This window comes from Pelophylax lessonae, assembly GCF_965119305.1.
Source record: "Pelophylax lessonae genome assembly, chromosome: 4".
Taxonomy (NCBI): Eukaryota; Metazoa; Chordata; class Amphibia; order Anura; family Ranidae; genus Pelophylax; species Pelophylax lessonae.
The window spans coordinates 655,170,392-655,197,820 of NC_138771.1; the positions used below are offsets into that span (position 1 = coordinate 655,170,392).

Consider the following 27,429-nt stretch of genomic DNA (forward strand, 5'->3'; position numbering starts at 1 on the left):
ACTATTTCTTCTGTATGATTAAATAAAGTATCGCCTTTTTTATACAATTGGTTGTTTTATCTTGGTGCCTAAAAAGTCCCACCCCCAGGGGAATTTACTTTTTTGGTTGTGCAATTTTTATTCTGCTACATATTTTTGGTAAAAAAAATCTCAATAAGTGCATTTTGATTGGTTTGCACAAAAGTTATCACGTCTACAAACTATGTGTATATATATATATATATATATATATATATATATATATATATATATATATATATATATATATATATATATATATATATAGGAACCATTGAGTTCCCTGGATCTTTTCAATCTTTAACCAAGCATTTTGGAATTTCATCATTGATCCTTCATCCATCCATCCCACCATCTGACCTTCATGGTTTTAAGGCTGTAATACCGGTAGGCTTCTCTTTAACATTTATTACGATTGGGATCTCTCCTTTCTCTTTCTAATACATACTGGATATTTTAATGGTATTATAGTGTCTGGATAAGATTATGGTACTCTCTGAGGAGCTCTATCTCTTTATCTATGTATAATATGGGCCTAACATGGCCACTAATTTACCATACTCATCTCTGATGTATTGTTGTTCATAGATTATTTGGATCTCACACTTGCCTTGGTCTTTGGGTCAATACAGGCTGTCCATGTCTGCCTGGGGGACTTGCTTGGTCCTCGGCATGATCTTCTTTCCTGTCCACAGACCAGCAGCTGTTCAGGTGGGACTATCCATGCTCTTTCCTGGCTCCTTTGTCTATATGATATACTGTGATTTCTATGTTAACTAAAATGTTGTCCAATATGTAATACGCACAGTGGGGTTTGCCCTTTTTGGGGGGGGGGGGGGGATTTCCACCCCTTTCCCATGTGCGTAAGATAACTACATATACCGTTAAACAATGATATGCAATATTGTGAGTAAATTTGTCTTGTAATTCAGTTTTGTTTCAATTGTTCTGCAGTTATCCTCTTGAATATCTATTTGTACCCCTGTACCCCTGAAGATGGACTCAATAGATGAACACAGAGATCCGTGTTCCTAAATAGCAGGAACACAAGATACCTGTGTTCATCTGTGACAGAACGGTGGTCTGCCTTGTTTACATGGGCAGGCTGCCATTCTAACTCTATGGAGAGCGACCGCGGGTGGTCGGTGGACATCGCGTCCGCCTGACCCGATGATTGGCTCCCCCTCTGGCCATCACGCGCGCCCCCACTGTCTATTACACAAAGCAATGTACAGGAAAGTAATTTCGTGTAATAAAGCCAATCTGCCACAGTAAAACTACGGCAGCTGGTCGGCAAGCAGTTAATTTTGTATTCCTATTCACTTGTATAGGGAGAAAATCAGTTCTACACAGAAGTTTGTTGACTCCGGCCCTAATTTTCACCAAAGTGACCTATATTTTCCTGAGACACGCACATTGTTATGGATGAGATTCCTCCAATATTGGTGTCCCTCCATATAACGAATCCTATGAATAAAGTAGAAGTCACAGCCCAGCCTCACCCTGTGTAGGAGGAGGTCACCCCTCCCAACTGCATTCTTCCCTGGTGTCAGAGAATTTTACTTTCATTTCTCTCTTCTGCTGTCAGCGATGGCGTCTGCTGATCTGAGAGCGGAGCTGGAATGTTCCGTCTGTCTGAACATTTATACCGATCCTGTAAACCTGAGATGTGGTCACAACTTTTGCCAGGACTGTATTGATCGTGTGCTGGATACACAGGAGGGGTCTGGAGGATATTCCTGTCCTGAATGCAGAGAGAAGTTTCCGGATCGGCCTGCACTGCACAGAAACATAACACTGCGTAACATAGTGGAGAATTTCCTGTCTGCTCAGCCTGATCAGGAGGAGTCCGGGGTCTTCTGTTCTCACTGTGTGGACTCTCCTGTACCTGCTGTTAGATCCTGTCTACACTGTGAGGTTTCTCTGTGTGATAAACACCTAAGAGTCCACAAAAAGTCCCCAGAACACGTCTTATGTGACCCCACCTTGTCCATGGAGAGCAGGAAATGCTCCGTCCATAAGAAGATCCTTCACTATTACTGCACTGAGGATGATACCTGTATCTGTATGTTATGTGTGATTGGAGAACATAAAGGACATGAGTTGGAGTCACTGGATGAGGCTTCTGGGAAGAAGAAGGAGACACTGAGAAATGTTCTGCAGAAACTTCTGACAAAGAGAGAGGAGACGGAGGAAAGAGTCCAGAGTCTGCAGGAACACAGGAGGAAAGTAGAAGAAAAAGCAGCTGGTGACACCGAGAGAGTCACTGCCCTGTTTAGAGATCTCAGGAGACGTCTGGAAGACCTGGAGAAGAGAGTCCTGAGGGAGATATCCGGGTGGACAGAGCGGATCTCCATCTCCATCCGGGATCTGGAAATAAAGAAGGAGGAGCTGTCCAGGAAGATGCGTCACATTGAGGAGCTGTGTAACATGACGGATCCACTGACTGTCCTACAGGAATCAGACACAGGTGACTTGTGTGATACTGAGGATGGAGATAATGAGGACAGAGAGAGACATGAGAAGCTCCTCCATGATGGAGGGGGTCTGGATGTGGCTGGGATATCACACACATTACACACATTATCTGATAGAATAACAGGGGTAAATGTAGACTCCTATATACAGGGAGCTGCAGACATATTACTGGATGTAAACACAGCCCATAATAATCTACATATATCAGATGACAGGAAAACTGTATCCTGCTCAGATAGAAACCAGAATCGTCCAGAAACACCAGAGAGATTTCTGGGTAGTTATCAGGTGTTGAGCAGTCGGAGTTTCTCCTCAGGGAGACATTACTGGGAAGTGGATGTCGGGGGATCAGATGGGTGGAGAGTCGGGATGTGTTACCCCAGTATAGACAGGAGAGGACAGCAGTCGTCACTGATTGGATATAATAACAAGTCCTGGGGATTGTACAGGAATGGTGATAAGTATGGGGTGAAACATGACAATAAAGAGACCCCCTTACCCCCCAATATCTCCAGTAACAGAGTCAGGATAGATTTGGATTATGAGGCCGGGCGGATCTCCTTTTATGATCTGTGTGACCCGATCCGACACCTCCACACCTTCACCACCACCACCACCTTCACTGAGCCCCTCCATGCTGGGATATGTGTATGGAGAGGTTGTATAAAGATGTGTGGGGGGATGAGAAGGGGAAGGAAGCCTGAGCACTCGGTAGGTGGAATACAATGAGGTTAGCACTGGAGTGGAAAGATTTTGGCACATCACATTACTTGGATAAAGAATTGTTTCGGCTTCACTAATGAACTTTCATTCATATGGCTTCATACTTAAAAGGATATACACTTATTTCTTGTTCTAATGCAATTGTTTTCAATTTTTATTTTTACTATGATTGCAATTTTTGTTTTAAAGGGATATAGCACCTATTATATGTTAATAGTCCTGCAGGGTTTTCTATGATAAATATATTTATATTAGACTTCTCTGTCGCTCCCTCTCAGATCACTGTGATTGGCAGGAATAACTGTATAATTATAGTGAGGGGTGGGGATGCACCGATACAGATTATTTTCACTAGTACTCGTGAAAATGCTCCCGATACCAAAACCAATACTTTGTGGTGCAATTTGCGTCCATGCAAAATAAATGGCCGCAAATCACACAGCAAATAATCCCATGCAATTTAAACAGGAATGCAGTGCGATTCCTGTCTGAATCGCGTAGGGTTTTCCGCACTGCTCCTGTGTGAACCCAGGCTGAAACCACTATGACAGGCCTGGGTACACACAGGATCGGTGCGGGAAACCACATGCAAATTGGACAGGAATCACACTGTATTCCTTTTTAAATTGCATGTGTTTTTTTTGCAGTGTGATTTGCACCCATTCGTTTTCTATGGACATGAATTGCAAAGTATCAGTACTCAGACTCACCGATAAAAAAATGACATTGGTGCATCCCTAGCGAGGGGGATGTCATCTATCTATCTATCTATCTATCTATCTATCTATCTATCTATCTATCTATCTATCTATCTATCTATCTATCTATCTATCTATCTATCTATCTATCTATCTATCTATCACTAAACGCACATCTTTTTATAGTTTTGAATAGAGTGGAGAGGGATTAGAGCCCCTGTCAGGTTTTTATTGCTGTCTCCATCCCATTTAGAAAGAGCCCCCCCCCCCCTCTATTTGTCCTGGTGAATGTTATCACCCAAAGTGAAAGAAAATACCAAATTCCTGAGTTATTACCAGAACTGGAATAGAGGGGAAAACTTCCAATGGGGACACTGGTTTTGGTGACAACCAGGGATTGGAGGGATTTCCTGTCACTTCCTGTTTTGGCTATTGGAGAGGAAGTGAAGGGAAGTCTCCCCAATGGAAAACAGATGGTAATAAAATACTAAGAAGGGTTATAACCTTTCCTTACTTATCCAAAATGAAAAAAAAAAATGTTTCCTTTAGTTCTACTTTAATTTTGCAAACAGGAAGTTACCATGTTGTATCAGCAATTTCCCTTCCCCACCCTTCCCCCTATGTTTTGCCCCTCCTCCTCATGGTGGCGCTATGTGCAGCCATGATCAGACACAGAGGATAGAGATGCCATCCATCGGTACAGAGAATGCAGTGCAGTCATTGTGATGGGATAGGATGTGGTCAGCTCTACATCTGGGAGAGGTCATATGAACCCATCTGGGGGGAGGGGACTGGGAAGGACAGAAGTGAGGTCTGGTAGATGGTGGTGGTTGATGAGCTCCATCTGTACTGGGAGGATTCATGGAGATTGGGGGAGGGGAGAGGGTCTGTCGAGGGGTGAAGGGTGACAATAGAGCAGGTTGGGGGTCAGAGGAAGAGGAGCGGTATAACCCGGTGTGTGTGTACAGAGCAGCATAGAGCTCCCACCTTCCCCAGGATGTACAGGACATAAAAAGGAGACACATACTGCTAATATCTCATCACACACTAACCTGTCTGCATCCTACACAATTGTATTATAGGAATCTGTATGGAGGAAGTATGGTGGCAGCCATTGCTAACTACTTCTAAAGAATACTAATTCCCTGGCTGTCGTTCTGATCCAATGGCTTCTGTACTTTCTATGTTAGTAACCCGGAACAAGTATTCAGACTCGGAGTTCTGACTTAACTCTGATTTCCTGATCTGCATGATTGTTCCAGGTCAGTGTCCCCAAATACTGAGTCCACAGACAGCCAGGAGAAAAGCATTTTCAGAAGACATCCAGCAATGGCCCCTCTATATTCCCCTCAGTACAGGTGTAATGTAAGTCACAGCCGGGGAATTTCTTGTTGCGTTGTTTATTTTCATTTTATCCGAATACAAAATGCGAAATGATAATCTATAATGACTGTTGGTTGGTGTTAATACATTTTTTTAAATATTTACAAATTAATAAAATTATCTTTTATGTCACTTTTCTTATTACTTGTATGAAATTTTCATTTTAAAAATAAACATTTAATACAGATCTCTTCCATGACACCGTGTTACAGAGAATTCTGGGCTTTCCAATAAGACAGCCCAGCACTAGCTGATCACTTGTGGACTGTCTCTCTCTAATTGTTCTCCCATACAAAGACAAGGAGGAGGTGGAACAGAGACAGGTAGAGGGGGGTGTCCTTCCTCTGACTCATCCAGCTTTGGTCTGAATAGCAGGAAATCAAATTACAATCTTCATCCGACAGAGAAGAATAGGTTAGTTGGAGAATTGACTCAATAGCACCACCTGCTGGCTGCACTGGACAAATATAAATAATTAACATATCACAATATTTCCTATTGATATGAATAAAAACACATTTAAAACATTAATTTATAGTCCTAAACATTATACTGTATTTGAACAAAGAACATCTGTACAACAACACTACATTCCCTCTAAGTCTGATTCATATATGGAGGACATTGTTGGATAAAGAGAGACCATCGGTAGTACATTGCCCCCACCAGTCCGGGTTATAACTTAGTTTGTCTCCATCCTGTTATGTTTGGAGTCCCCGGTGTTCTTCCAGTGTTAGTGTCTGTATAAGAGCTGAGATATAACATCAGGAGCTCCATGTACGCTGCGTGTTCACCTCCCGAATTCCTGAGACAGGAAAGGGGAATGTCTTCCTACAGGAAATATTAGAATCAGAAGATCCACCACCCCACCCCCACTCTCACTTCCATCATTTAACATAAAATACAAGAGTTTTCTATATAAAAAATATTTTAAACACAAAGAAGTTGTTTGGTCTGCAGACTGGACCAATGGTCTAAGTTTGGCCTACATACATTCCTCTCGCTCCTCATTTGTGGCCCTCAGTGTTATAAAGAATTTAGATGAATGGGGCTCCTGCTGTTCTCTGGGTGATAAAAGTTACACTTCCTTTGTCATATTACAGCTGAACACTTTAGGAAATGTTTTATGAAGCTGCCGGGAGAGGAGGGAAGAGGAATACTATAGAGTGGAACTTGATTCTGCTGAGATCAAATCCAAGATGGGGGCACCCAGCAGCAGTCTCAGGACTTTTGAGGGTCTACACAAGGGTGGATTTTACCAACATTAATGGAATGCATTTAACGCACATATAATTGTATGTAAAGATTGTTGTTAAAATGAATGGTCTGGTGACAGAGATTAGAGTGACAAAGTTCTCTTCTCATCTTCAGGGTTGAGGTCGGTGTGATCCTCTGTAGATGTAACATGGCCCCATTGAGGTTTTATTCCACTCAGCTCAGCCGGTTTCATATATAGATATGACATGTCTGACCTCACTGGCCCAATCAGCAGTCCAGATTCTGTTATGTTCATCCTGCGGTGTCCTTTCCGAGAGATCCCAGTGGTGTAAATAGTCACAAGGGTCAGGAGGGTGATGTTAATAAAAGTGAGTATGTTTCAGTCACCGATTCCTAATACCAACAAGGAATCCATCCATTGGCAGTAGATTTGAGCCTGCTTAGCAATGACTTGACTCAACCAAGGTTGGGTAAAGTTAGCTAACGGAGCAAATATAAATTAACAATTTTTCTTACTTTGCAAGATCAAAATTGACATAATAACAATCTTTGACATTAATAAATAATCTTTGACATTATGGTCTCTAAGGGACAATTAACAAGTGATACATTGGATCCTCTGATTGATATGAGCTGCCATTAGATCTGGGCCCATTCATATCACCATAAAGAGTATCTGCTGTATATGGGTATAAGACTTTACTATACATCTACAGATCTCAGTATGATATACAGCTTGGTCTATGGGACAATCAATGTTCATAGGAAAGATACAAAGTTATCTGAGCCATTCTAAGGGAAGGATGTGGATGAGGACAGTGTAATATAGTGATTGTGATATTTACAGATAATATCTATAATTGAAGAGAGAAGGTTTGGAGGTAAGTGTCCAAATAAAAGCTTTTTATTACAGCAAGAAAAATATTTTAAAATCCTGATCTGTATATGGATACACATATGATAAAAGTAAAACAAATGGTGACAATATCCAGTATGTCCCATCACAGTCTCATCAGTCTTCATCTATGATTTATGAGGAGCTCCGGCTTGGATGGGTTTTTTTTTGTTCCTCAGTTATTAGGCACTTGATGTCTATGTGAAGTCCATGGAAATTCTACCCATATATTACTAAATTACAGCACATCCCCCATTATCTCTTTAACCATTTTAGGACCGGGCCTATTTTTGACACTTGGGGCCTAATTCACTGTACCGCTATTTCGCCGGGCTTTTGGCGCTATGGCGAATTTTACCACTTGAAAACCTAATTCACTGTACCGCCGGCGGAAAACAACGCCTAATGTCAAATTCACTAAGATCCAATAACGTCAGGGCGGGAGTTAAAAACAGTCCAGCTAAAAGCAGGGCTATTTTTTTCAAAAACATTTTTAAAAGAACCCCAAAAAGCCCAAATGACTGTGGAAGATGTGGGATATCATTTGGAGATCAATGTCTTTTAAACTGTGTGAAAAAAGTGAATTATAAAGAGAGATTTCTTCAAAAGTGTAAATTAAAAAAACACCTCCTGATATCCGTAGCTGGAATAAAGCACAAGTGCGCATGCTCAACGCCAAGTTTGACCAAGAATTTAACATTTTTCAAAACGTTAGCTGGCGACATAGTGAATTCCTATGTCAAATTTGCGCTTTCGTCAGTGGAAACCAGCGATCACTGGCGAAAAAACAAAAAGTTGCATGTTGTCACTGCACACAGTTCATACTCCTGCGGTAAACACCAGCATTGTCCCTAGAATTTTTGGGGTTTCCTGCTCAAGCATCTTTCCCAGGAGCAACGTTATATATAGCTTATATATTTTACAAATGTCTTATTTATGCTTAATATATAAAATAAGGTCTGCAGGCATCGACCACAAGGTGTGCTCTTGGATACGGAACAGGTTAAAAATGCGTGTCCAAAGGGTGGTAATAAATAACGCATACTCAGACTGGTCTGGGGTGGTAACTGGGGTCCCCCAAGGCTCAGTCCTGGGACCAATCTTGTTCAATTTATTCATAAATAGAATTGAGGACGGGATCAGTAGCTCAATATCAGTTTTTGCAGATGACACAAAATTGGGCAGGGCAATAACTTCACAACATGAGGCAGATATCTTACAGAACGACCTGAACCAAATAAACAGAGTGGGCAACAACATGGCAAATCAGGTTTAATGTGGAGAAGTGTAAGGTTTTGTACTTGGGGGCTAAAAACATAAAAGCACAATACACTTTAGGGGGGGAACCTTTGGGGGGAATCAAAAATGGAGAAAGATCTGGGAGTCTTAGTAGAAGATAGACTTGACAATAGCATTCAATGTCAAGCTGCAGCTGCCAAGGCCGGCGGAATATTAGCATGCATAAGGAAGGGGATGTATTCCAGAGATAAAACTATAATCCTACCACTTTATAAAACTCTGGTCCGGCCACATCTGGAGTATTCTTTCCAGTTCTGGTCGCCATTCCTCAGAAGGGATGTGTTGGAGCTGGAGAGAGTCCACAGAAGGGCAACTAAAATGATTAGGGGATTGGAGGACCTTAATTATGAGGAGCGTTTACAATCGCTTGATTTATTCTCCCTGGAGAAGAGACGCCCGAGAGGGGACATGATAGCAATTTACAAATACCTCAATGGTGATCTCATCATAGAAAAAAAGCTATTCAGTCGCAAGGATTGCATGGGGACATGAGGACATACAATGCGATTAGAGGAGAAGCGTTTTAACCTCAGGCAACGTAGGGGGTTCTTCACTGTTAGGGCTACAAGACTGTGGAATTCTCTACCACAGGAGGTAGTTACTGCAGAAAGTATGGCTACTTTCAAAAGACTGTTGGACGTACATCTCAAGGCTCAGAACATTAAGGGGTATGAGAGATGATTACGGCCACAGACACCTACACAGGTTGAACTGGATGGACTGTGGTCTTTATTCAACCTCAACTACTATGTAACTATGTAACTATGCCTACAATACTCTAATTCTCCTGGTAGAAACTCCTTTCTCTCTGCCAGGGAGAGGCAACAGAAAAACCCTTCTCCAGTTGTCCAGAATGCAAAGCTGGATGCAACACAAGGTAGTGATGGAATATGGATATGATTATCCTTATGCTCCCAGAGAGGTCATGCTGCTCATCGAGAAGCAGGGGGACTTTTGGTGTGACGAAGCTATTTGGGACCTTCTCTTCATACCCAAGCCTTTCAGAGATTCACCAGAGGCTGACCTGAAGAAGAGGTTCAAGGCCGTCAGGGCACAGTGGTACTATGGACGGTCCATCTATATTGACAGGGTGGAAGTCCGCCGCCTGGACGGGTCGGGCCAGGCCTGGTCCATCCGAGTACGGGGCGATTAGGGCGCCCTTGTTAGGGTCCCCCACCCAGAGTGTTACATTTAAAAAAAAAACATTTTTTTTGCAACCTTGCTATTCAAGACTGTGTGTCCACGGCTGGCTAGCCGTCACAACTGACCAAGGAACAGAAAAACTATAATGCTGAAGTTATGCAAGTTACTGGAGTTACAGTGTTGTTTGTTTATAGACCCCTTGGGCCATCGGGCCAGGATCTTTGTGGATTACAAATGCTGTGCAAGAGACTCTGAACATTTCAAACAAAAAAATAAACAGGGCACCAACAGAGTCTCTGGTGGTGCATCCAGAAAGTCTGGTGAGGGGTGCTCTGGAAGACCCCTTTTATGTTTCCCTGACTCAGCAGGACTGCAGGCCACTCAGACTCCAGTGGTTTGCCCTGTTTCCTAAAAGAAGCGCTCTGAGTGACAGCAGGAGGATGCTGTGTCTAACTTTTATAATGAGTCTGCATAGGTAGTCAGTGGTAGGGCACATATTCTCCAGAAGAGGGGAGAAGTGGACCCGGTGTGTCAAACACTGAATAGCAGAGGAGTCAGGGAAGGGAGTGAGAAGGTCGCCCTTGTAACGAGGGTCTTCTCACTCAACTGCTCAGATAGTTAGTCCTGTAATTTCTATATGTATGCAGCTTGACTAACCTTTTTCCTTTCTCTACAGGTGGGCTCATGGTAGAGGTAGATAGTGAGGAAATACATGTTTGCTTGAAATCCCCACCAAGCGAGTTTGTTTGGTGGGGGGTGCATCTTTTCATGCACCTTAAATGTTTGTATATTTGTACAGCAAAGAGATGTCTATATCTATTTTTTCACGCAAATTATTTGTACATTTGTTCTTCCCTTTTCCCCCTTTCCAGGTTTGTGGAATACTCCTTAATTTTTGGCAGGATCTTTTGTAGGCAAAGCAATAATCACAAATCTGGCGCTCCTGGGGAGCGCCAGATTTGTGATTATTGCTTTGACTTCTGGACTGGAATTTTTCCTATGGCTGCCCTGGGTGCGAATCTCTTTACTGAGCCATTAGTTGGCTAACAGCAGAACAACCGCTGGGGAGCCTCACAGGCTTACCTCTATACCTCCATCCTACAAGCATCCCAGGAGCGCCTGGTTTGTAAATATTGCTTTGTCATTTGTAGGAGGCGGCTGCCTCAGAGCCAATCCAGAAAGTCCATGGCTCATTTTTGATGGGGGGTGGATGTAGCACCCTCCCCAGGTAGGTGGTAGGCAAACTATAAGGGGGCCTTGTCTGCTTAGCAGATGGGCCTAAATGTTCAGCTAGGCTGTCATGTGTTTCCAGGTCTGACTGTTGAGTCTGGGGAGTCTCCCCACTGTGTCCAATGAGGGCTCTTATTGGACAGTGTAGGAAACCTGGCCAATAGCACACCAGGGCTTGTATCTATCCGAGAGGGCAGATTCTGCCGCAATGCATCCTGAGAACAGGTATAATTCTGGGGGGAGCACATGAAAGGATTCTTTGGTGGGAAGCCGAGTCCCAGGACGGAGGTGATGGCTGTCTTTCCTCCTGTTAGCGTGAGGCAAGTGTCCTAGGCAGTCAGCCTAAGAGGACAGAGGGTTAAGCTGAGCTGCAGAGAACCGATCCAGTGTGCTGAGGACCAAGCGGAGCTGCTGGGGCAGGAGTTTCCAGGAAAGCAGTGTCGTGAGTACTGTAAACTACCCCCGGGGTCTGCCTAGGATAGGGGACCACTCCGGAAGGTCAGAGGGATCCAGGAGCCAGCTAACCAGTAGAGAAGGCTTAGAAAGGGGGTGCCAGTGTCTAAGCCCTGAAAAGAAAGGGGGTGCCAGTGTGGGCCCTGAAGCGTTAAGAGTTGCAGCAGTATTCACAAGTAACTACCTCAGCCAGGAGGGATAAAGAGAGCAGCTTAAGGACTTTTGAGTCACAAGGAGGTGTCAGAAGTCAGTTCAAGTTCACAGACAGCAAGTCAGCATTAACCAGCGCCATTGGGCGTTGACCGGCGTTCAGCCAGCGTCAAGAGGCATTTTTCTCAGTGTCCCATTCTTTTGTGTGTAGTTGAGCCAGAGGAATATCCCACTCATTCCCTTCTCCCATCCAAGTTCCTAAAATATATACAAAACCAACTGTTCCTTGTCTCAGTGCTCACACTTGGAGAACATGTTTAAATGTGCTGTTGTTGCTAGCGGTAACCCTGGTGGACCCACATCCAGCAACGTGGCTGGGAAAAGTGCTACACAATAAACAAAACAGTTTCCATGTTATGATTGTGGAGCTACAAGTAACAAATCAGCTTGCTTGCTGGTCTGTAGGACTACAAGGGACAGTTTAGTAGCTGTTTTATTGCTTTAACCACTTCAATTCTAAAAGGTTTTACCCCCCTTAATGACCAGGCCATTTTTGGCGATCCGGCACTGCGTTACTTTAACTGACAATTGTCGTACAACGCTGTATGCAAATAAAGTTGATGTCCTTTTTTCCCCACAAATAGACCTTTCTTTTGGCAGTATTCGATCACCTCTACAGTTTTTATTTTTTACGCTAGAAACAAAAAAAAGATCAACAATTTTGAAAAAAATATATATATTTTTTACTTTCTGCTATATAACATCCAATAAAACATAAATAAAATTAAAAAATTGAATGTTTTCATCAATTTAGGCCAATTTGTATTCTGCTACATATTTTTGGTAAAAAAAATCAGAATAAGTGCATTTTGATTGGTTTGCACAAAAGTTATCACGTCTACAAACTAGGGGAAAAAGATGTAAGGGAAATCACCTTTAGACCACAAGCTGATACAAGGAAAGATAGGTTTAATACTCGTATACGAGGAGACAAGTACAGGAGATTATCAGATATTCACCAACCGGTTCTAGCCGTCTGTGACCCGTGGAATAGGGCTCCATACACAGTAGCTAGCCTAGTTGGCTTCTTATCTGACACTTGTCTGCTTTCTTAGGCCAGCTCGCACATTTATATACAGTTATAACATCCTGACTTAACCCTTCCCCCAGGACAGTGATTGATAGGACTAAATACTTCCTGAAGGGGTTTCACGCGCTTAATGCAAACAGTAGTTTATTCATATAGTATACTGGTTCTATTTATAGTCATATGAGCCATTTCCCTGCTCTTACAAGATATGCGAGACAGGATATACTAAAGTCATGCAGTTATAGTAAGCTTTTGTTAGCAAGATAACCTGAAAATACATGTGATCACTAGTAGCTCTAGGAAATCTATTTATATAAGCATATGTATAAATCCTTATAAGCATAAATTATTATGAAACATATATTAATTATGAAACATTCATAATTTCTTTAACAGATTTATGTCATTTTTATTTATTTTTTTATTTTTTACTAGTAATGGCGATCAGCGATTTCTTTTTTTAGTGGGACTGCAACATTGCGGCGGACAGATCGGACACCTAACTGACACTTTTGAGGGGACCAGTGTCATTACTGCAGTAATCAGTGCTTAAATTATGCACTGTCACTGTACTAATAACACTGGCAGGGAAGGGGTTAACACCAGAGGCAATCAAAGAGGTAAGTGTGTCCCTAGGGCAGGGAACTAAATTTCCCATGATGCTCAACTATACTGCAGAGTGCATGAGCATCATGGGAAATGTAGTTCCAAAACATCTGGGGTGCCAAGGTTCGCCATCACTGTCCTAGGGGGTGCTTTCTAACTGTGTGTGGGATGGACTCAATAGATGAACACAGAGATCCGTGTTCCTAAATAGCAGGAACACAAGATCCCTGTGTTTGTCTGTGACAGAACGGCGGTCTGCCTTGTTTACATCGGCAGACTGCCATTCTGTCACTATGGAGAGCGATTGCAGGTGGTCGGTGGACATCATGTCCACCTGACCTACTGATTGGCTCCCCCTCTGGCCATCATGCGCGCCCCCACTGTCTATTACACGAAGCAACGTACAGGAACGTCATTTTGCGTAATAGAGCCAACCTGCCACAGAAAAACTACGGCAGGCAGTCGGCAAGAAGTTAATCTGTGACAGTTTTAATCGTTTTTTGCATTCCTATTCACTTGTATGGGGAGAAAACCAGTTCTACACGGAAGTTTGTTGACACCGGCCCTAATTTTCACCAAAGTGACCTATATTTCCCTGAGACACGCACATTGTTATGGATGAGATTCCTCCAATATGAGGAGGAAGTAGGCGGAGTCTTCAAGCACTGACATGTCTGGCTGATGCTCCACTCCTAAGGGACAGAAAACCACATACAGCAGCGGCTGCCCGCCGAAATATTCACTCAGTTTTTACAGCATTAGTACAGGAAACTGTGCTGTACATAAAGGTATGGTTTTCAGCGGGTCTCGGACTAAATTTAAGTCCAAAAGTGCTGTCCAGAGCCTCAATTTAAATGGCGTCGGCTCCCTCTCCCTCAGCCGCCTCAGAATCACCTCACAGCGCTGACAGAGCAGTGAAACTATTCCCTCCTCTCCTCACATATCAAACTGAAACAGTCTGCAGTACCTCAGTTTCACAGGATGAAAAGGACATTGAGTCAGTCTCTCCTAATATATTATCACATATTGAACGTATGTTTCAAAAGGCTCTTAAACAGACTTATGACCATATTACTAATAGCCTGACTAAAGCGATAAGGGAGCTGGGCACACGCATAGCTAATCTTGAAACAAGGATAGAGGATATTGAGAATTTTACACAGGACCAAAATACAGAAAGTGAGAATCTTAAGAGGAAAACTTAGTACTTCAGTCTCGTCTAGAAGATTTTGAAAACAGGGCAAGACGCTCCAATTTGCGCATAAGAGGCATTCCTGAATCCATAACTGACTTACAAGCGACAATGTTAGCCTTGAACTACAACCTGCTATTCCAGTCGAACGCCTGAAATGGACAGAGTTTATCGCGCCTTAACTCCTAAAAAATCAAAGGGTCCACCCAGAGACATCATCGTTGAATTCCATTATTACCGTACAAAGGAACAGCTCTTATCAGCTGCTAGAGAAAAAGGATCCTTAAATTTTCAGGGTCACGAATACCAAATCTTCGCGGATCTGTCTCCTATCACCATAAATAAAAGAAGAGCTCTTAAACCATTATTACAAATATTGCAGCAAAAACATATCCCCTACCAGGGGGGCTTTCCTTTTTCGTTGCGTTTTACTTTTCAAGGTACTAAATACAAATGTCATTCATCTGAAGATATTCAAAACACCCTTCAAGACCTTCACCTAACTGAACACCAGAACTTGCAAGGCTCAGAAAATGCTTGACGCAGATCTGCCTCTGGCTCACCACGCACTTTCTCAAAATCCTCTGGGAAACAAAATCGTTGTGATTCACATAAACGTGGTCGCTTCATTTCTCCTTCTCCATCTGCTCAAGATTCCATGGACTGATGGACCAGATAATTCTTTTATCTTTTTATTTATATTTTCCTCTGTCTTATGCCAATGTGTCCCATGTTGGTCATCCAATTTCTTTTTCCTAGAAAAGACTTCAGTTTTTTTTATCTTGCCAGTATAATATTTCATGGATCTAATCCCTTTTTGCCACATATTTCTAATTTGTTTTTTGAGCTAAATGCTCAAGCTCATACATGTATGCAAACTACACTGTGTCACATAATTCCATTTAGTTCTACTTATTGTAGATTAATCCCTGTTGCTTGGTTCAAATCAATCTTCCTTTTTTTTTTTTTTTTTTAATATGGTTATTATTCAGTTTCTCTGTGCTACATCCTTTCCTATCTATAATATGTGCTACAAGACATGGATAACTTCCTTTAGAGCTCTATAAATTTCTTTATAGTTGATACTTATTCCTATGAAATGAATTCTTAGATTCGCAGTATCTTGCACAGCTACTACTGGCAGGAGTACTGTGATTTCTGCTCGTTATTATAGCATAAGTCGCTTATACTACTGTATATTTTTTTGTGATTATTAACTTGTGGTTTTCTGTACCTTCCTAGGTTGTTCCGTGCGTCCTCAATTTGTTACCCTCGGTGGCCTCTCCCTTTCAGAGACTACTGACGGTAGCTATTTAGCCTTTGTTGGGGGATTTCCATCTCCCATCAACGGCATACGTTCCTATTGGTTGTGCCTTAACTATTTGTTTTATATATTACCTTCTATGCTAAGCACACAATTTTCCCTTCTGTTTAGTTCTTCCCTTTTCTCTACACATTTCCTCCCCCTTCCCACATCGAGTATGAAACAATCGACAAATTCCACAATGGTAGGTTATGCTAGACATCGTTTATATACAATGTTATGGCCCCCTAAACATAATGTCCTTGAATGTTCAGGGACTAAATAACCCAAACAAACGTACTAAAGCTTTTCGCAACTTTGCATCATTAAAAGCACACATTTTGTGTCTTCAAGAGACACACTTCACCTTACAATCCACTCCCAAATATTTTAGTCCTAAATATCCTCAAATTTTCACTGCCTCTGCCTCTACAAAACAACGAGGTGTGCTAGTGGCCTTTCATCGGTCTACTCCATTTACTCTTGTACATGAAATCAAGGACCCTGAGGGCAGGTATCTGATTCTTACGGGATACCTTATTGACTCCGCTATCACTATAGTGTCATATTATGCTCCCAACAAAAATCCTTTTCCATTTCTTTTGCATCTTTTTCAGGTTGTGGATTCTCATAGAATGGGTGCAGTTATGATTTGTGGTGATTCAAATCAAGTTATTTTCCCATTTCTGGATAAATCCCCTATATCTTCTTCGAGCAGCCCTAATAAACTCTCATTCTCACAACTGCTTGCAAAATAATAATATGGTAGATTCTTGGAGAGAGATGAATCCAAACAAGCTTAGATACACATATTATTTGCACCCTCATAAAACTTTCTCCCACATAGACCATATATTTCTCACTATAGGTCTCATACCTGAAACGATTGCATCTATGGTCATACCAATCACATGGTCTGACCATAATGCAGTATGCACAGTTATTGCTTCAACTATTCCTAAAGCACATGACACTACGTGGTGCCTTAATGACTCTTTATTAAAAAATACATCTCACTGTCTGGATATTAAAAATGCTCTCTCTGTATATCTATTACATAATTCAACTCCAGATGTGTCTCCCCTTACTTTATGGCCCACAAACCAGTTATTCGTGGTATTTGTTTGAGACAGGCTGCACTCTTTAGACGTGAACGTAAAACAGAAATTAGAAACAAACTTTAATACATGCTACACAATATATCATAATAATCCTACTTCTTCTAATAAAACCAATCTTGATAAAGCTAGGCTTGAATTTGATCCGTTTCTTACAGAATCTGCAGATAAGACACTTCGGAGATCACGTCACAATTTTTACATTAAAGCAAATAAACCAGATTCACCCATGGCCCGCATGCTCGCGTCACTCCATAAACCATTTAAGCCCATACGTCTTAAAATATCGAGAGATACATTTTCCAGCAACCCTATAAAAATTCTTAAGAAATTTAAAACACACCTAGCTACTCTATATTCATCTGAAAACAATTTGAATTTTTCTGCGGCAAATGAATTTTTTGCTCAACTATCACTACCGACTCTCTCAGTCTCAGATGGAATTTATGGAAAAATCAATAACACCAAATGAAGTGTCCCAAGTTATAAAATCACTAAAATTAAATAAAAGACCAGGCCCTGATGGTTTTTCGGCATTATACTACCGGGTTTTTTCTGATTCCCTTTCGCCTATCCTAGCTAATGCTTTCAATACACTTCTTAATGGCCAATCCTTTAACCACTTAAGCCCCGGAGGATTTGGCTGCTAAAGGACCAGGGTTTTTTTTGCGATTTTTTACTGCGTGACTTTAACGGACAATTGCGTGGTCGTGCGACGCTGTACCTAAACGAATTTGACGTCCTTTTTTTCCCACAAACAGAGCTTTCTTTTGGTGGTATTTGATCACCTGTGCGATTTTTTGATCACGCGCTATAAACAAAAAAAGAGCGTAAATTTTGCAAAAATAACAATATTTTTCACATTTTTTTATATGAAATTCCCCCCAAAAAATGTAAAAATCAAATTTTTTTAACATTTTTCGGCCAATTTGTTTTATGCTACCTATGTTTGGTAAAAAAAATCGCAAAAAGCGTATTTTGATTGGTTTGCGCAAAAGTTATCACGTTTACTAACAAAGGGAAAGATTTTTGTCATTTTTGGTGGTTTTTTTTTAACGCGTAATGGCGGCGATCTGCGATTTTTTTTCGGTACTGCGACATTGCGGCGGACAGATCGGACCCTTGACTGACATTTTTGACACTTTTGGGGGTACCAGTGACATTACTGCAGTAATCAGTGCTATACATATGCACTGTTACTGCAAAAATGACACTGGCAGGGAAGGGGTTAACTTTATTGGACAGGGAGGGGTTAAGTGTGTCCTAGGGGCGTGATTCTAACTGTGCAGGGACATTCCTATTGGTGTAAAAGCAAAGATCAACCGTTCTACATAGTAGAACGGACAGATCTTCACTTTTACACAGGGAGAACTGACAGGCAGCTTGTTTACACAAGCCGCTCTGTCTTTCTCCCTTCACAGGAGGGATTGTAGTGTGACTGGCGGACATCGAGTCCGCCGGTCACACGCACTGACTTGTCTGTGAACGAGCCGCGGCGGGCGCGCGCCTCGGCGGGCGCGTGCCCGCCCGCAATAGGCTCGCAAGTCAGTGACAGGCGAGTGACGTACCGATACGTCACTCTGCCTGGCCGGGGCTGACCGCCGCAGTATATAGTCGTGCGGCGGTCGGCAACCGGTTAAACAAGAAACTTTAACAGCAATCATCTTTATGCTCCCGAAGCCTCAAACTGATGACACGATTTGGTCGAACTATCGACCCATTTCCTTATTAAATTTAGATATTAAAATTTTAGCCAAAATGATAGCTTCCAGACTAAATAACTTCATAGGACAACTCATTCATAGGGATCAAGTAGGTTTCATACCTATTCGCCAAGCTACTGACAACATCAGACGTGCAACTCTGTTATCTCATATAGCTAAAACACGCCGCATCCCCTCGTGCTTCCTATCACTAGACATTAAAAAAGCCTTTGATACAATATCCTGGCCATATATGCAATATACTCTTAGTAAATGGGGTTTTGGCCCAAATTTTTTAAAATGGATCTCCCAGCGCTTTATAACAAACCTAAAGCATATATTAAATATGCAGGCTATAAATCAGACTTGTTTAACATAGAGAGAGGCACGCGTCAGGGGTGCCCTCTATCCCCTCTCTTATTTGTCCTTCTCATAGAACCTCTAGCACACAGTATTAGATGTAATCCCTCAATTTCTGGTATAGAACTAGGTGGTCACCATCATAAGTTGTGTTTATTTGCAGATGACATTCTTCTTTTTCTATCATCTCCCCATATATCAGCCCCTAATCTCATTGCTACCCTTAATAAATTCGCTGCTATTTCAGGACTAAATATAAATTTTCAAAAATCCACAGCCCTTAATATCTCATTGAGTGAATCTGAGTTAAATTTAGCGCAGAATGCGTTACCGTTTTCATGGTCTTTGAAGCACATTCCATATTTGGGTATAAAATTTACTCCCAACCATTCTGATCTTTATTCAGCCAACTTTACTCCATTATTGAAAAACGTTACTGAACTACTGACGAGATGGGCATCACTTCCATTGTCGTGGTTTGGGAAGATAAATGCAATCAAAATGGTTATTCTACCCAAATTTTTATATTTATTTAGGGTCCTGCCAATTCATATACCTGCACATTTTCTTCGAATCTTACAACGTAAAATAATTAAATTCACCTGGGGATCAATCAAACCTAGATTGCCCGAATCCACATTGATTCTCCCCAAAACAAGGGGTGAACTGGGTCTCCCCAATTTTGCCACATATTACAAAGCTGCGTAATTGGCACAATTAACTAAGTATCATGCCACTCCTGAAATTCCCTTATGGGTTACGATAGAATGTATCGAATGTGACCCCATCTCAATTTCCAATCTCTTATGGTTACAACCATCAGATCGAAAACATATTACTAATCCAATTACCAAGCATTCTCTCTCCTTATAGGATAGACTAAAGACTAATTATAATTTACAGTCTACACACAATCCACTACAATCCTTTCTGAGAAATCCAGCCTTTTATCCGGCTTGGGAATTCCCAAATAAATTTCGGGCACGGTCTAGGTCAGGCCTGTCAAGGCTATTTAATCTGGTCTCTAGCTCTTCTATCTTAAGTTTTCCTGAACTTTGTGAATCACATCATTTACCACATGCAGAACTTTTTCGATATCTCCAAATTAAAAATTTCTATACCCCATTTGTAACAAATGGTACCATTCTGAATCAGCTCTCTCAATTTGAGCATATCTGTATCAACAACCCACACTCCAGAGGTCTAATTTCTAGCCTATATTCTCAACTGCTTAACAATCCAGACGTAGATACACCAAGCTATGTCAGGAAATGGGAAACAGACCTTGGCCGTACACTTAACCAATCAGAATGGTCTGAAATCTGGTCTGTAACTAAAATCTTCTTCTTCAAATATTATCGCAATTGAATCATCATACAAGGTTCTTTCACGATGGTACTTGGTACCAGCTAGAATCGCCAAGTTCACACCAAACTATCCGGCCTTTTGTTTTAGAGGTTGTACGGAAATAGGTACAAATGTTCATATATGGTGGAATTGCTCAATTGCTACAGTTTTTTGGAAATAAATATTCTCTCTAGCATCTAAAATGTTTGAAATAGATATTACTCCAGATCCGGTGATTGCCATTTTAAATTTAAAACCTGCATGCCTGACACGAAAACAATTCAGATTATTCCTTCAGCTTCTTAATGCCGCTAAACAAACCATAGCCAAAGCTTGGAAGACTACAACTTTGAATCTTGTAGAAGTTAAACATAGGATGAATAATGCATTATTACATGCAAAAATGGAAGCCATGGATTGCGATAAATTTAGTACTTTTATAAGCATTCGGGACCCTTGGATTAAACATGGCCTATCACCGGGTTTTGAGGAACAGGTTCTGAATGCTTGGTAGTTAAGACTTATATTTTATTTACTTTGTATTAACTTTTGTGGTACAAGTCCTATTCTCGATGCCCTCTCCTTTACCCACTTTACCCTACCCACACCCTGCTGACTTCTTCCTTTTCCCTTTTTTTTTTTTTTTCCCCCACAGCCATGTTCTGAATACCTTCTCAAAATCTTAATATCTCAGAATATCATATTAATAATTCTACCTTTTTCTTTTGTTCCTTCCTTTTGTGCAAACTTCACTATACAGTATAACATTTATAATACTTCTGTAACAATAACAGTATTTCTACTTCTGTTTTTGTTTTGTAACTTGCTTTATGGCTGTTTTATAAAACTCAATAAAAGTATTGAAGGAGAGATTCCTCCAATATTGGTGTCCCTCCATATAACAAATCCTATGAATAAAGTACAAGTCACAGCCCAGCCTCACCCTGTGTAGGAGGAGGTCACCCCTCCCAACTGCATTCTTCCCTGATAACAGAGACTTTTAGTTTCATTTCTCTCTTCTGCTGTCAGCGATGGCGTCTGGTGATCTGAGAGCTGAGCTAGAATGTTCCATCTGTCTAAACATTTATACAGATCCTGTAATGCTGAGATGTGGACACAATTTCTGCCGGGTCTGTATTGATAGTGTGCTGGATACACTGGGGGGGTCTGGAGGACATTCCTGTCCTGAATGCAGAGAGAAGTTTCAGGATCGGCCTGCACTGCAGAGGAACATAACATTGCGTAACATAGTGGAGAATTTCCTGTCTTCTCAGCCTGATCAGGAGGAGTCCGGGGTCTTCTGTACTTACTGTGTGGACTCTCCTGTACCTGCTGTTAGATCCTGTCTGCTCTGTGAAGTTTCTCTGTGTGATAAACACCTGAGAGTCCACAAAAAGTCCCCAGAACACATCTTATGTGACCCCACCTTGTCCATGGAGAGCAGGATATGCTTCATCCATAAGAAGATCCTTCACTATTACTGCACTGAGGATGATACCTGTATCTGTATGTTATGTGTGATTGGAGGACATAAAGGACATGAGTTGGAGTCACTGAATGAGGCTTCTGAGAAGAAGAAGCAGACACTGAGATATGTTCTGCAGAAACTTCTGACAAAGAGAGAGGAGACGGAGGAAAGAGTCCAGAGTCTGCAGAAACACAGGAGGAAAGTAGAAGAAAAAGCAGCTGGTGACACCGAGAGAGTCACTGCCCTGTTTAGAGATCTCAGGAGACGTCTGGAAGACCTGGAGAAGAGAGTCCTGAGGGAAATCTCCGGGCGGGCAGAGCGGATCTCCATCTCCATCCGGGATCTGGAAAGAAAGAAGGAGGAGCTGTCCAGGAAGATGCGTCACATTGAGGAGCTGTGTAACATGACGGATCCACTGACTGTCTTACAGGAATCAGACACAGGTGACTTGTGTGATACTGAGGATGGAGATAATGAGGACAGAGAGAGACATGAGAAGCTCCTCCATGATGGAGGGGGTCTGGATGTGGCTGGGATATCACACACATTACACACATTATCTGATATAATAACAGAGGTAAATGTATGCTTCTATATACAGGGAGCTGCAGACATATTACTGGATGTAAACACAGCCAATAATAATCTACATATATCAGATGACAGGAAAACTGTATCCAGGTTAGATAGAAACCAGAATCGTCCAGAAACACCAGAGAGATTTCAGAATCGTGCTCAGGTGTTGAGCAGTCGGAGTTTCTCCTCAGGGAGACATTACTGGGATGTGGATGTCGGCGGATCAGATGGGTGGATAGTCGGGATGTGTTACCCCAGTATAGACAGGAGAGGAGGGCAGTCACTGATTGGGTATAATAACAAGTCCTGGGGATTGTACTGGATTGGTAATCGGTATGAGGTGATACATGACAGTAAAGAGATCCGCTTACCCACCAATATCCCCAGTAACAGAGTCAGGATATATCTGGATTATGAGGCCGGGCAGATCTCATTTTATGATCTGTGTGACCGGATCCGACCCCTCCACACCTTCACCACCACCTTCACTGAGCCCCTCCATGCTGGAATATGGGTAGGGAGAGATTGTATAAAGATCTGTGGGGGATGAGAAGGGGAAGGAAGCCTGAGCACTCGGTGGGTGGAATACAATGAGGTTAGCACTGGAGTGGAGAGATTTTGGCACATCACATTACTTGGATAAAGAATTGTTTCGGCTTCACTAATAAACTTTCATTCATATGGCTTCATACTTTAAGGGATATACACTTATTTCTTGTATTGGGGGTCTAATGCAATTGTTTTCAATTTTTATTTCTACTATGATGATTGCAATATTTGTATACTAATTGATTGTTTTAAAGGGATAGAGCACCTATTGTATGTTAATGGTTCTGCCGGGTTTTCAATGATAAATATATTTATATAAAACATCTTCATCCCTCTGAGATCACCGTGATTGGCTGGAATAACTGTATAATTATAGCGAGTGGTGGGGAAGCACCAATACGGTTTATTTTCACTAGTACTCATGAAAATGCTCCTGATACCAAGACCAATACTTTGTGGTGTGAATTGCGTCCATACAAAATGGATAGCCGCAAATCATACTGCAAAGAATCCCATGCAATTTGAACAGGGATGTGGTGCAATTCCTATCTGAATCGCATTAGGTTTCCCACACTGATCCTGTTTGAACCCAGGCTGAAATCACTATGAAAGGCCTGAGTACACACAGGAGAAGTACAGGAAACTGCACGCAACTTGGACAGGAATCGCACTGCATTCCTGTTTAAATTACACGCAATTCTTTACCTGCTGATTTGTACCAATTAATTTTCTATGGACAAAAATTGCAAAACAAATAATCAGTACTCAGACTCACCGAAAAAAGGGAAATGTCATCTATCTGTCTTCTTTTTTTTCAAATATTTTATTTAGAAAGGAAGTAACAGCAGAACTTAATTGAAATATCTGATATGGCGCTCTCTGATCCAATGGTTCCCATCAGAGAGCGCCAACGAGTGAGAGGAGGAGCGAGAGGAGGAGCGGAAACCTTTGCCGGAAGCTGCGGGGTGATCGGTGCACAGCGAGGGAGCTGTGTGTGTGTGTGTGAGAGGAGGAGGAGGAGCCGCACGTGCGGGGAAGCCGAACCAGGGAGCCGAGGGGTGGGTGAAGGAGCCTCGGTGCCCCAACACAGCGGAGAGCCTCGCTGAGAGGAGGAGTGAGCCTTGCTGAGAGGAGGAGCGGTAGCCTTTGCTGGAAGCTGCGGGGTGATCGGTGCACAGCGAGGGAGCTGTGTGTGTGTGTGTGCGAGAGGAGGAGCCGCGAGCCGCAAGTGCGGGGAAGCCGCACCAGGGAGCCAGGGGCCGGGTGAAGGAGCCTCGGAAGGGACCGACCGACAGGGAGAGCGGGGACGGAGCAGCGGCGGCGGGGGTGAACAACTGATTAGCTGGTAGGGGGGACTAAAAGCACAACACTACAAGCAATACAGGTTGCTAAGGGGCTGCTATCTGCTTAAAACTGCTCTGCGACCGACTGACTGCTCTGCGACCGACTGACCACTCTGCGACCGACTGACTGCTCAGTGACTGACTGACTGCTCAGCGACTGACTGACTGTGCTGTGACTGACTGACTACTCTGCGACAGACTGACTGTGCTGCGACTGACTGCTCTGCGACTGTCTGACGGTGCTCTGCGACTGACAGTGCTCTGTGACCGACGGACTGGTGAAGATCTTTGGGCTGGTGAGGATCTTTGCGACTGGGGGGATCTTTGCGACTGGTGAGTATCTTGCGACGGGTGAGTTTCCTTGCGACTGGTGAGTATCTTTGCAACTGGTGAGTATCTTTGCGACAGGAGAGTATCCTTGCGACTGGTGAGTATCTGCGACTGGTGAGTATCTGCGACTGGTGAGTATCTTTGCGACTGGTGAGTATCCTTCCGTCTGTTGTACCAGGGGAGTTAGTGGTAGTGTAGGAAAGAAAGAGCAGGTCGTTAATATTATCCCCATAGAGTAGTGGGTAATAATGTCCGACAGGATTGGGGATGCCACTCAGTGCACTTATTGCGCCATGTATGAGTTTCTTGATGAACTAATCGAGGACGAATACTGCTGTGCAAGATGTGAGCGACTTGTTGAGCTGGAAGCCCACATCGTGGATCTAGAGAACACAGTGGCAAGACTGCGTGGCATCTACAACCTGGAAAGGCGCTTGGACATTACCCATCAGGCGCTGTCAGGGGCCAGCATAGAGGAGGGAGGGATAGAGGAGAAGCAAGCAGCAGAGGTACGCAGCTGGGTGACTGTTAGGAATGTTAGTGGGAGGAGTGTCAGGGAGGCCAGTCCTGAGTTGGTACACCCTAACATATTTGCCGAGTTGCAGGTTGAGAGGGATATCAACTCAGGGGTGGCAGAGCTGGAGCATGCGCCCTCCCCCAGCTGCCAGGGGAGGGGCAGCTCCAGGAAGAAGGGGGGCCTTGACTCAGGAAAGGTTAGAAAGGTTGTGGTAGTTGGGGACTCAATTATCAAGAGGACAGAGAGGGCAATCTGTAAAAAAGATCTCGTGAACCGAACAGTATGTTGTTTACCGGGCGCCCGCGTTCGGCACATCGCAGGTCTGGCAGACAGATTATTGTGCGGGGCTGACCCAGCGGTCATGGTGCATGTGGGCACTAATGACAAAGTTAAAGGTAGGTGGAGGATCCTAAAGAATGATTTCAGGGACTTAGGTAATAGATTGAGGAAAAGGACCTCCAAGGTGGTTTTCTCTGAAATACTGCCTGTACCTCGAGCCACACAGGAGAGGCAGAAGGAGATTAGGGAACTTAACAAGTGGCTGAGGAATTGGTGTAGGAAGGAGGGGTTTGGGTTCCTGGAGAACTGGGCTGACTTCTCAGTCGGCTACCGGCTCTTTAGTAAGGATGGGCTGTACCTTAATGGGGACGGTACAGCTCTTTTGGGGAGAAAGATGGCCACCAAGTTGGAGGGGCTTTTAAACTAGGAGACGGGGGGGAGGGCTCAGAAGTAGAGTCAGTCAGGAGGGAGCAAAGGACTGAAGGCAGTTGTAGGGTCAGCAGCGACAGTAGGTCCACAACGTCAATCGGTAGGTCTGTGCGGAAGAACCTCAGACCAAACAGGAATAAACATAACCACCAATCACGTTTAACTTCCGTAAAACTAAGAGGGGTATATGCTAATGCCAGGAGCCTAGCTAATAAAATGGATGAGTTGGAAATGTTAGTACATGAGGAGGACATAGACCTTGTGGGAATAGCGGAGACATGGTTCGACCCCTCACATGACTGGCTGGCAAATATCCAAGGGTATTCGGTGTACCGGAAGGACAGGGTAGGAAAAAGAGGGGGAGGGGTATGTCTCTACGTCAAGAACAATGTAAAGGTGATTGAGAGGAGTGACATTACGGAAGGGATGAGTATGGAGTTAGAATCCGTGTGGGTAGAACTCCATAGGGAAGGAGAAAAGGGAAAAGTAATTGTGGGGGTTTGCTATAGGCCACCTAAACAAGGGGAGGAGGTAGAGCTGGAATTTTTAGCACTTTTGGGTAAAGTGGCAAAGCTAGGATCAGTCATCATATTGGGGGACTTCAATTATCCCGACATTGACTGGGGAGAGGGGACTACACACTCACATAAGGGCCGTCTATTCACGGAAACCTTACAGGATAATTACATGTCACAGCTGGTGGATTCTCCTACTAGAGAAAACGCAGTCCTGGATCTATTGATCACTAATGACCCAGACCTAATCTCGGAGGTAGGAGTCCAGGACAACCTGGGCTCTAGCGATCACAGGATAATCACATTTAGCGTAAATAACAATATAGCAAGGCAAGTGGGGAACATAAGAACCCTAAACTTCAGAAGGGCAGACTTTCCAAAATTGTACTCATTGATGGAAAGGGTAAACTGGGACCGAACCCTGGGATCCCTGACCACAGAGGAAAAATGGGAATGCTTTAGGAACATATTAAGCAAAGGCATCTTGCAGTGCACTCCAATGGGAAATAAATTTAGAAGAGACAAAGCCAAACCTGGCTGGCTAAACCGTAGCGTTAAAAAACGTATTGGGGGAAAAAAATTGGCCTTCAGGAAATATAAATCAGAAGGCACAGTATTGGCTTTCGACCAATACAAGGAGGCAAATAAGAAGTGTAAACAGGAAATCAAGATGGCTAAAATAGACTTTGAGAGACAAATAGCGGAGGATAGTAAAAAAAAACCCAAAGAAATTCTTTAAGTATATCAACAGCAAAAAAACTAGGGCAGAGCATATTGCACACATAATTAACGATGATGGGAGGATGGTTACAGAGGACACTGAAAAAGCAACCGTGCTGAATGCTTTTTTCTCGTCAGTATTTACACAGGAAACGGAGGGGTACACTGACCATGACTGTATGGTTAGTAGTAATACACAGGACTTGCCACTATGGCTAACAGAGGGTGAAATCAGGGAAAGGCTGGATAAACTTAACACAAACAAATCACCAGGTCCGGATGGCGTACATCCGAGA

General features: G+C 42.8%; 1 protein-coding gene across 1 annotated transcript in view; it reads left to right on the forward strand.

Annotated features, from left to right (window-relative positions):
- The window catches only part of LOC309553048 (uncharacterized protein), a gene marked incomplete at both ends in the record, with an annotated part of 86,213 nt that extends 63,212 nt beyond the window's left edge, over positions 1–23,001 (forward strand). The window contains 4 exons of the mRNA XM_082253947.1: positions 1,607–3,207; positions 7,366–7,399; positions 9,528–9,850; positions 21,412–23,001. Coding sequence (XP_082110073.1) covers positions 1,607–3,207; positions 7,366–7,399; positions 9,528–9,850; positions 21,412–23,001 — 3,548 coding nt within the window. The remainder of the gene's footprint in view (positions 1–1,606; positions 3,208–7,365; positions 7,400–9,527; positions 9,851–21,411) is intronic.
- Positions 23,002–27,429: the final 4,428 nt, after the last annotated feature.